Source organism: Lynx rufus, unplaced genomic scaffold, assembly GCF_022079265.1.
Source record: "Lynx rufus isolate CCGP_SWC_20201006 ecotype Redwood Valley unplaced genomic scaffold, mLynRuf1.p SCAF_27, whole genome shotgun sequence".
Taxonomy (NCBI): Eukaryota; Metazoa; Chordata; class Mammalia; order Carnivora; family Felidae; genus Lynx; species Lynx rufus.
Window position 1 is genome coordinate 6,843,027 of NW_025814842.1, and position 11,697 is coordinate 6,854,723.

At 40.0% G+C, this 11,697-nt stretch overlaps 1 protein-coding gene across 1 annotated transcript in view; it reads left to right on the top strand.

Annotated features, from left to right (window-relative positions):
* Window positions 1–10,676, top strand: part of LOC124519355 (cytochrome P450 3A19-like) — a 30,102-nt gene extending 19,426 nt beyond the window's left edge. Inside the window, 6 exon segments of the mRNA XM_047089541.1 lie at window positions 450–516; window positions 3,508–3,668; window positions 5,243–5,276; window positions 5,279–5,456; window positions 7,767–7,929; window positions 10,581–10,676. Of these exon segments, the coding sequence (XP_046945497.1) occupies window positions 450–516; window positions 3,508–3,668; window positions 5,243–5,276; window positions 5,279–5,456; window positions 7,767–7,929; window positions 10,581–10,676 (699 nt within the window).
* Window positions 10,677–11,697: the final 1,021 nt, after the last annotated feature.

Sequence of the window (11,697 nt, forward strand, 5' to 3'; positions counted from 1 at the left end):
TGAAATCATTGTTGCACCATATGCTAACTTGAATGTAAATTAAACAATAATTTTTTAAAAAAAATAAATTTAAAAAAAAAAGAATTAAGGCTGAGTTAAAAGGACTAAAGTCAGGAACTTTCTCCTGAGCTAGGAGGCATGACACGAGAGCGAGAAGGCAATTTTTTGCCCAGGAAGCTGTGTTGAAAAGCCAGAGAACCTGAGGATCAGAGTGGGCAAGAACCAAAAATCAGTTTAACATTATGGCTGAATTCCTGTCAGTGAAACATCCTGTTCTCCCACATTTGTAGCTGGATGTTTTTGTTCACTGATGACTGAGACAACACTAGTCAGACTTCTGGATGTAAAAGAGCTATATTCTCAAAAAAGAAGTTATGTGCTGTACCCCTGATATATTTCTGACTTCACAAGTGGTATTTTGTCATTGAAATTTCTCTTTCTACTTCCAGCACCAAGTGGATTTGCTTCAGCTCATGATTAACTTCCGGAATTCCAAAGAAATGGACACCCATAAAGGTAAGCAAGGAGATCCTCAGAGGGCCAGTGATGGGGAAGCTCAAAGACATGCAGTGGTTTTGAAATGTGCAGAAAGATTTCCAATGGATGGAATTTCTGCACATGGAAGAAAGACACATGTTCAGATACAAGTGGTAGCAGAAGCACTCTCCGGAAGCCCACAGCCTCAGGTTTGTTCAAACCTTGAAAGGCATCGATAGATGCCTAAGCTGTCAGTGGTCTGCCACAAGGGAGCTTGTTTCCAATGTGAATCCTCTGGCCTACTCCAGATCCACTGAATCAGAACCTCTGTCTGGAAATTCACATCAAGGCTTCATCACACCAGGAGGCACATGGTGCCCATGTTGGTGACCTGCACTTGGAACACCTGATTAAAGTTGTGATAACTAGCCTTGGGTACTGTAAAGTTTTTTATTCCTTTTGTAAATAAGAAGTAACTGGTGCTGGCCACCTTTGTGACTATATAAATACTGTGTTTTTCTTCAAACTTTTACTTACTACTTATATCATCCATGGATGGTACTTGACTGAAACCATTATTAGTATGATGGCTTCAACATAGTGACTTTCCAAATCCGTCATTTCTTCTATCTTCTAACTTCTACGAGTTAATGTTCCATTATTAGGGTGAGCTCTGCATTCTTAATTATTATTTTATTTATTTACACATGTCAGTATGATCTCATATATTACTAACTTAGTCTCTTACATTGTTTTTTATTGAGATCCTCAATTCTCTCAGTTTGTCCTCTGGAAGCCCTTTCTAGTGGGCTACTCTGTGTTCTTTTTTTTTCTTTCTTCTTCTTTATTTAGGCTTTTAATAGACTTTATTTTTTTTTATATATATGAAATTTATTGACAAATTGGTTTCCATACAACACCCAGTGCTCATCCCAAAAGGTGCCCTCCTCAATATAGACTTTATTTTTTATAGAAGTTTGGGGTTCACTGCAAAACTGAGTGAAATACAAAGAGATCTCATATTCTCCCTGCTTCCACCTACAGTCAGCATCCCCCATTATCAAAATCCCTCACCATATGGTACATTTGTTACAATAAATATACCTAAAATGACACAGTATTACTGCCCAAAATCCATAGTTTACATTACATTTCACTCTTGGTGTTATACAGTCTATGGGTTTTCAAATACGTATAATGTCTATCCACCATTACAGTACATAGAGTATTCTGTATCCTTTTCCCATATCATTTTGTGAACATTTTCTTGCATTCTGGTATGAGACATTCCAGGTTTCTCCTCTGTTTCCCCTAATGAAGCCCTGGAATCAGCCATTTCTCCAAGAAGCCCTGTTTCCTTTTAGTGAGAATGGTATTTAGAAACCAAAATCTGGGGTCTAGGAGTGCTCCTTGCCACTCCTAGTAACCAGAGGGTTTCTTTGCCTCTGTTTCCTCTCAGTGGACCAAGATAAGAACATCAAATATATTTACACAGGACTGATACATGTAATCATTTCATTCTATCCATAACTAGTAATGTAATTATGGTCTCTGTGTCTGAAAGAAAAAAAGAGCCTGGATGTAGTTTGTTTCTATGACAGAAATAATACCTTTATGGTTAAAGGATGGGCTTACTCCATCACACCACTATATATCTATCTGTTTCATTCTACCACTTTCTGTCACTGAAGAACCAAATCTTATATTTAATTTAATTAATTAAAGTTTAAATATAAATAGGCACATCTGGCAAGTGGCTAACATACTGTACAGCAGAACTATAAAATTCGATTATCATGGAGTTCATGGCAATCAGAGGAAAGAATCTAATAGTTGAATCTATCCACAGCAGTATCACAGAAAGTATGCCTGGGAAATCAGAACTCTGTAGACATTTCTTACCCTCCTTTTGTATTATTTTTAGTTGTGAATTTCATGTCTTTGGCAGATGCCATGTTAATTTCAGCGCTCTAAATATCTAAAGGTCCTAATATAATACAGTTCTGATCAAATAGATTAGAGACTAACCATGCTTACTGCCAGGAGATATCCAAAGGGAGGCCAACTCGTATTCAGAGCGGGACCATTCGCTAAGGAAGGTGACATTCAGGCCATGTTTGAATAAGCATTGCTAATTCCATTCACTGTATTCTGTTTGTCTATATTTCATGCTGGCCAATGTCCTTCTATTGATCATTGTTTCTCTTACTGTTTTAATGTGGTTGATTAGACTAGCACCAGACACTACTCTTCTAGCTTTTTGTCTGTGTTGTAGTTTCTGTACATATCTGAGATCACCTGTTGGAAGAGTTGTGCCTCAGGTCCTCTATTAGCTGAGACCTCTGGAAGGTATAATCTGTGCTTCTCAAGCTAGATTGTGCACACAGATCATCAGATATTGTAAAGCACATATTTTTCTAATAGTTCTAGGGTGAGGTTTGAGATTCTGCATTTCTAACAAACTCCCAGATGTAATAGGTGCTGCTGGTCCATGGGCCACACTTTGAGTAGTAAGTTTATCTTAGCCCAATATTGGGCTTAAGTTCTTGAAGATATGTTTAGGTGAAAGATCATTTATTTTCAGGACAATTAAGCCTTATCATTGTAAACTCTCTCAAAAAAATCAAACTGTATGTTAGGTAGAAGAATGTAAAATTATTCCTCAGGGATAGTGCTACTAAGGGGTAAAGTAATTTTAGACTCTCTGGGAACAGACTGATAACACTATGCACGTTAGACAGAAATGCCATCTCCTGAAATTACCCACTTTGTTGGTGGGGATGGTGGCATAACCAGAAACAGTTGGCCAAGAATAGTATAGGCCTTGGGAATTACCAGATCAAGACAACTTTTGCCTCTTTCTAACTCTGTAAGATAGACATCAGAGTACAAACCACTCCCGGTTTGATTCCCAGTTGCTTTTACATTTATTCCCTGAGGGATTTTGGCATTTCAAATGGATTTCTCATCATCTAAACTGATGTTTTACACTCACCAGTTTTGGCTAAAATGTCTTTCCTCTCCTTTTAGCTCTGTCTGATCTGGAACTTATGGCTCAATCTATTACCTTTATTTTTGCTGCCTGTGACACCACAAGCACATCTCTTTCCTTCCTTGTGTATGAATTGGCCACTCACCCTGATGTCCAGCAGAAACTGCAGGAGAAGATTGATGCGACTTTCCCCAATAGGGTGAGGTCACACCTGCGGAGGGAGTGAGGATAGGCTCAGTTTATGCCTCAGTAACAGATTAGCTCTCAAATCTAGTGGGTTTTCATAACAAAGTTTTACTTCTAACTCACATTTACATGTCCAACATGGATGTTAGTGGAGAGTGGGAGTGAGTCTGCTGCATATATTTACTTTGGGATACAGGGCAAGAGGTTCCACTTTTTTATACATGCATTATCTGGAACTTGAGGACTCCATGTTGCCTGAGGAATAAAGAACTAGGGTGTTGCTCACTTGCTTTTCAAATGTTTAGCCCTAACCTGACATACATCTCCTCACTTCACAGCCCATTTGCAAAGTTGTTTCCCAAAAGTTCATGTGGGATGGGAAATATGGGGGTCTACATGGATATTGATAAGTAGTGAGTGTCTCTACCATACACCTATGAAGTGTCAACTCTAATTATCTCCATATAATGAGGCAAGAATCTGAGCTACAGAGAGACAACATAACTTTCTTATACTATCACATAACTAGTGCTAAAGAAGCCAGGCTAGGAGCCAGGGTGCCTGGGTCTTGATTGAACTCTTCACCACTACAATGTTGGCTATTAAATATAATACCAAGAGGTATGCACATATTGCCCATACTGTTTTAGATCTCTTCCCAAACTGGAATTCCTCCTTATGAAGAGACTTGGCCTGTAGGGCTGGAGTGGCTTATTTGACAATGAAACCCCGAAGCAACAACTAGGAGACCCTTCCAGCAACAGAGGGTTGGGCTGAGAGTAGGATTACAATTCCCTTTACAATGTCCCCTAGAACTGAACTTGTGTGCCCACAATTAGAAGCATCCAATCCTCTCTTCTTTTGCTTTATTTGGTTTGAAAGGAACTAGTGTCTCCCCAACTTATTTGCAGTTTTTATATAATATAGTGTTTCTCTCCTAATATTGTATATATAATTGAAGAGCTACAAAGCAGGATATTTCCACTAAGAGTTTATATGGGTAGGGGATATTTTTCTGTTGCACATTCTCCTTTTAATGGTACAGGTGTGTGGCCTCTCTTTTGAAAAGAAACAGTGACTTTGACATATTTCACTTAAGAGTAAAGTGGGAGGGGGATGGGCTAAATGGATGGTGGGCATTAAGGAGAGCACTTGTTGGGAGGAACACTGGATATTGTATGTAAGCGATGAATCACTGGGTTCTACTCCTGAAACCAATGCTACACTTTATGTTAACTACCTTTTATTTAAATAAATAATGTACTCTTTAAAAAAGAGTAAGGGTCATTGTGTATTAGTCACATTTGCTCACATGAAGCAGAAAAACCACTACATGGTTGTGGAAAGGATTTCAGGTTCTTTTTAGGGAAATGTCCCAGCTGTCTCCCCTAGTCGTTACTATTGGACACTTGTCAGGGGGGCATTGAGCAGGTCAAAAAAACATGGTAGACATTAAAATGCTCATAAATGCCCTTTACCAAAACAAATGATTCTTAGGGGTTCCTAACACTTCAGTAGTACTGTGTACACTGAGTTGAACGCTGATCCCAAACTTAAGTTTATCAAAATCTGTTTCTTTTCTTCCAGGCACCTCCCACTTATGATGCCCTTGTACAGATGGAGTGCTGAATGAAACTCTCAGATTATACCCACTTTCTGGTAGACTTGAGAGGATCTGTAAGAGAGATGTGGAAATCAATGGCGTGTTCATTCCCCAAGGGACAGTGGTGGTGGTGCCAACCTTTATTCTTCACCGAGACCTGGAACTCTGGTCAGAGCCTGAGGAGTTCCATCCTACAAGGTACAAGGAACCCTGGAAAAGGGAACCCACCCTCATATTGGAGGAGATTCTGATATCTCAGTATAGATGACAAATGTGTGATTGTACAGTTATTTATTTGTACATTTTTTTGCTCTTAGAAGTTTTTTTTATTATTCAATGATCATTCTTTGTTGTCTGTATTTATAAACTGTAGACTAGACAAAAGAAACTAGACTCATCCTCAGTCCCGATATGTCAAAATTATTAATATGTCATGTGTGTCCTTGTGGACATTTATCTAGGCATATAAGGATTGCTAAAAATAAGGATGGCATATTTTTATGAACAACTTACTGTAACAGCAAACAATAACAGCATACTATAATTGTGTGTGTCTGATTATATGCATATACCATAACTTACTTACCCACTATTTCATTTAAAGAAATAGGCCTTCCTTTAAGTGTTTCTGTCCTCTATAGCACTCTGAATTATATCCCTACTCCCCTACAATTCCATGTTGTAAACTTTGGCCACCCTTTCCACTAGCCCTAGTGGGAGAGCAGAGACTGTGGAACTGAGAGTCATCTTCCCTGGCAGGGGGAGAAACCTCATGAGATGGGGGCACACACAGGTCCTGTGCTGTCTGTGGCTGCAGTCCTGTGCCATCTCCCACCTCTCTTGGTATCTGGGGTTAGTCCAAAGCAAAGTCATCTGCTCTCTAGCCATCTGAGACATCCTCCTTGGAGGAGGGGTCTTGAGCTTTCTCTCTGGGAATCCAGAGCAGAGTCTGGCTTTGGGCACAGCTTGAATTCTGCAAACAGTTGGTACTTTCCTGTTTATTGTATTGGTGAGAAAAATTTGGAGTGAACTTTGTAGGGATCCAGACTTTTAGCCCTGACTCTAAGCTCCCTGATTGCAGGGCCCTTGTCTTGTTGCATGGTGCCCCTAGTGCTAGCATCATGCCTACATATAGTACTTGCTAAAAGAAGTCAGAATTGACCAAGTCACCTGTTTTCTGGACCAGAAGACCTGGTGGTTCCCACAAGCTCAGCAGTCCCTGCTCCTGTAGCTTGTCAAACAGAAACTAGAGATTCCTGGTACTTCTCTGTGATTCATTCAGTCATGACATGAAGTGTTTACCTATGTGTGTCAGGGATGGGGCAAGGAAGTGAGAAATCCACATGTTAAAAATGTACATTATAGAGAATTTTTGACACATGCACAAGCATATACTATAGGCACATGACTATGAAATACTTTTTTAAAACAATTTTTTAAGTTCATATATTTATTTTGAGAGAGAGAGAAACAGTGTGAGCAGGGCAGAGGCAGAGAAAGGGAGAGAGAATCTTAAGCAGAATCCACACTATCAGTGAAGAGCCGACCTGGGGCTTGAACCCACGAACCATGAGATCATGACCTGAGCTGAAATCAAGAATTGGACACTTAACCTACTGAGACACCCAGGCACCCCTATGAAATACTTTTAATGTATCTATATGTGCCCATCACCCGCTTAACAACCACTAACCTATGTCAGCTGCCCCATCCACACACCATGGTAATTCATCTGATTTCCATATTACCTTAAGTACATCATCTGTAATCATTCCAGAATGTTGTCTGTAATATAAGGACTTTATAAAAATACCTCACCACAATGTCATTATCACTTTCCCCAAATCCACATTTTCCCTTAATATAATCAAATATTGTAGAATCAGTTTTGAATAAAACATAGGGCTAACCTTCAGGAACTTTTAGCCTCATGAAACAGGTGGCCAAGAATTCAGTGATTATACTGATTATACACATCAGTGAGTATGACTACAGTGAAGCAGCATCATGTGCCCATATAAATATTCTGACAGGCAGCTCTGTCAAAGTGGTTGGGGGGGATTCAAGGTGGGAGGGAGGGAAGAGAAGGGAAAAATTACAATATAAATCATGGGAGGCATTTCTCCTGCTTCCTTCTTCCATGGGCACATGACCAACGTAAGTCAGTGGAGGCAGGAACCTACCTTTCCTTCAGTCAGGCTCATTGCCTGCTCGCCTTTCAGAGTGTGAACATCTCCCCACCCTAACTGTAATTCTAGTGTTTAAGATAACCCTTCCTTTTAACAACATTCATCTCATCTCCTCAACAAGACTGACTGCTCCCACAGGGTAAGGGTAATGCAGAGGATCTGTAACTTACAGTTGTCACTGCAGAATAAGCATGGAAGGATTTCAGGGATCAGCCCCCCCAAAAGTGTCCTGTGTAGTCCTGGTTGAAAACCCCAAACATGTAGCTCTTGTGGTTTTTATGTTTCACTAACTTGTTTACAACTTATTTTATGGAACCAGGTTCAGCAAGAAGAACAAGGACAGCATGAATCCTTATATATACCTACCTTTTGGAACTGGACCCAAAAGTTGCATTGGCATGAGGTTCACGATCATGAACATGAAACTTGCCCTCATCAGAGTCCTGCAGAACTTCTCCTTCAAGCCTTTTAAAGAAACACAGGTCAGAGAAATAACTTTCTGCATAAATAATGTTTTTCTGGTGTTTTTTTAAATTAAGGGATATGGAATGGGTGTGGGTGTGGGGGTTCACTTACCCTTAATAACGTGTTCCTTTGGGCAGAGATTCTATTTGGAACTGCAACCTAAGGGTCCTTCAGACTTGAGTGCCACACTGTGACTTATGAACAACCAACCATAAGGGTTACCTAGAGTCAGTCCAGTTAGCATCACATGATTATGCACAGACCTTTGAACTTGAGCAATATTTTAAATTTCTTTCAAGTCCACTGAAGGGATGGGAAAATGTTGTGCACAGTCATGAGGTACAGTGATTACCACAGGAATTTTGAGCAATGCTCTTCTCCACAACTTACACTCACATGACTGTGGTTCTCAACCCCTGGTTGTACATTGACATCAGTGGCATTCTTTTAAAAATCCTGATGCCCAGGCCATCTCAGAAACTCTAACACAATTCACCCAGAGTGTGGCTTTAAAAGTGCCCCCATTGATTCTCATGTACAAGCAAGGTTGAGAATCACTGGTGAGAAGCATGTCTGCCAGATGTGAAGGACTCCCATAGTCCAAGCCATCCTGCCTACTTGGCTCCACCTTCCATGAGCCCCACTCCAGTCAGGCTGTGCTCCCTTTTCATCCCAATCTGAGCTCTGTGAGTGCTCTGCCCACTCTCCTCTCATCTATTCTCATCCTTCCAGTCCTAGTCTGTCCCCAGACTCCTCCCTGATACCTCCCCATGCACCAGAGCCCATTCCCTCCTCTGTTATGTTGTCAGTTACTACAGGCTGCTGTCAAGGGTTGTGGCACTGAACTGATCACTTTGTCATTAATTCATCCAGTCAGTTCTATGTTTTCTTTGCACCCAAGGGTGTCTTTAGCGCTTCATTTTATTCCTTTCTTAAACTCCCACTTGGGGCGCCTGGGTGGCGCAGTCGGTTAAGCGTCCGACTTCAGCCAGGTCACGATCTCACGGTCCGTGAGTTCGAGCCCCACGTCGGGCTCTGGGCTGATGGCTCAGAGCCTGGAGCCTGTTTCAGATTCTGTGTCTCCCTCTCTCTCTCTCTGCCCCTCCCCCGTTCATGCTCTGTCTCTCTCTGTCCCAAAAATAAATAAACGTGGAAAAAAAAATTAAAAAAAAAAACAAACAACTCCCACTTGTCACTTGCAGTCATCCAGGAAAGTTAACAAGTGATTTTCAGTTGATTTAGAGCTCTGGGATGCAAATTGTAAACAATTTTAATTTTAAAAACTTTGCAAGTGACAATTGTGTACCTGTTTGGGGTGTGTGTGTGTGTGTGTGTGTGTGTGTGTGTGTTTCTGCAGGAGATATATACACATGCCACATAAAATTTTAAAAATAACAAGGATCTGGAATCTCCTCTGAAGAGCATAAAGAATAGTTGCCACTGGGGGCGCCTGGATGGCTCAGTCAGTTAAGCGTCCGATTTCAGCTCAGGTCATGATCTCCCCATCTGTGAGTTCCAGCCCCGCGTTGGGCTCTGTGCTGACAGCTCAGAGCCTGGAGCCTGCTTCAGATTCTGTGTCTCCCTCTCTCTCTGACCCTCCCCTGCTCATACTCTGTCTCTCTCTGTCTCTCAAAAGTGAATAAACATTAAAAAAATTAAACAATAATAATAATATTGATCTTCAGAAACTCACCATTTGCACTACACTTGTGAACCAGAAGATGCTAGAGAACAGGCATCATGCTTCATAAAGACTTCCTGCCACCCACCATGAATGAATGGTTCTACTGAGAGAGGTAACAGGATCTTTAGCAGTGAGGTTGGCCATACAATAAAATGTGTAATACCCACTCATGATGACCCCACAAGCTCCAACATATACAAAATTAACTGTGTATCACTTTTCAAGTGGTATGATTTGATGACTAAGAATCTGTTTTAAATTTTAAACACTCATCAATTTTACCTAAAATTTAAATCAAAAAAGAACACAAGCCAACATGATTTGGTCCAGCCTGGTACAGAGTAGGTGATCAATAGATATTCTGCTGAATGAGTGATGGATAAATACTTCCATGCTCCAGTCTTGACAGCTTATAGAGTAAGAGTAAAGAATCCAAAGGGTGGTGGGATTGGAGGAAGATGGTCAAAAGGTACAAATTTCAGTTGTAGTTGAAAGATGTTAAGAGAGTGGATGCTAAGCATTCTCATCACAAGACAAAATATTTTTTTGGTAACTAAACTTATTGTGGTAATAATTCCATGATATATGTAAGTCAAATCATTATGCTGTATACTTCAAATTTATATACTGTTGTGTGTCAATTATATGTCCCACTAAAACTGGAAAAAAATAACTTAGAAAAAGGATAATAAGGAAACACCACAAAAAAACTTTATATATTTTTGACTGAAATTAAATAGACCACTTCTCTGAAAGACACATGCTATTAAAATTTGCTCAAGGGAAAATAGATAACATGACTGTTCCTACTTCTATTAAAGATGTTAACTGGTAGTTAAGAAAAAGAATCACAGATATACGATGCTGAAAGTAGTATTCATATGTTTGTAAAACATTCGTGTCCATTGTGTATCTTGTCTATTTTGCTTCTGTTGTTAGCAGGGCTTCCTTTATTGGTTCTCTTTGCACATTTAACTTTTGCAGATCCCCCTGAAATATAGCAGTCAAGGGTTATTTCAATGAGAAAAACCCATTGTTCTCAAGCTCGAGCTGAGAGATGGGAGCGTGAGTGGAGCCTGACTTTCCCTAAAGACTTCCCCTTTGTTCTTCAAGAAGCTGTGTCCCAGAACACCAGAGACTTCAATTTACTTTCTGAGTACAACCCAGAAATGAAGATGGGCTTCGTGTATTGCCTGTGATGGATGACTAGGAATTCCATAGCTTTTGCAGTATCTCTGTGGAGCATTATGTAATGTGGAGAGTAAAGAAGGTGACTAATAAATGCCAGACATGTAGACTCAGCCTATATTGTTCACATGACTATCCCCAGTAGTACCATCTACTCCCCTGAGCACTTATCAAGAATAAAAATTTCTCAACAATTTTATCAACAAACTTTAATGAAAATAAGAATTATTGTAGTGACCATGGTAATAACATATCACGTGTCTTATTTTGAATATTCTGTGTTAAATATTACACTGAGTGAGTCAATCAACATCCCTTTAGAAAAATATTAACTAATTGGGGTACCTGGATTTTTCAGTGGGTTAGGTGACTGACTCTTGATTTCAGCTCAGGTCACAATCTCATAGTTCATGAGATTGAGCCCCATGTTGGACTCCCTGCTGACAGCGCAGAGCCTGCTTGGGATTCCCTCTCTCCCTCTCTCTCTCTCTGACCCTCCCCTGCTCACTTGCTATTTCTCTTGCTTTATTTATTTATTTATTTATTTATTTATTTATTTATTTATTTAGTATTAACTGATTGGCTTCATGCATATTAAGGGGGACTCTGTAGAAATGAGAAATGATGAGTGAGAGGCAGCGACTGAATGTTTCTGACTATCACAGTCACTGGGTGGGTGGGGCTTGTTCAGAACTCCAACAGTGATAAAATAGGTGAGAGTTAATCCACAGTGACTTTGCCCATTGTTCAGAAAATATATTCATAGTTTAATTCTACTGATTTGGGACCACATTTTTTATAACACTCGATAGGGCAATTACTATTGTATTACTAGTTTTGATTTAATATTTTCATCTCATCTGCCCTGATGTTCAGATAGGTAGGGAACATGCTTTCTCTTTCTGTTCCAGTC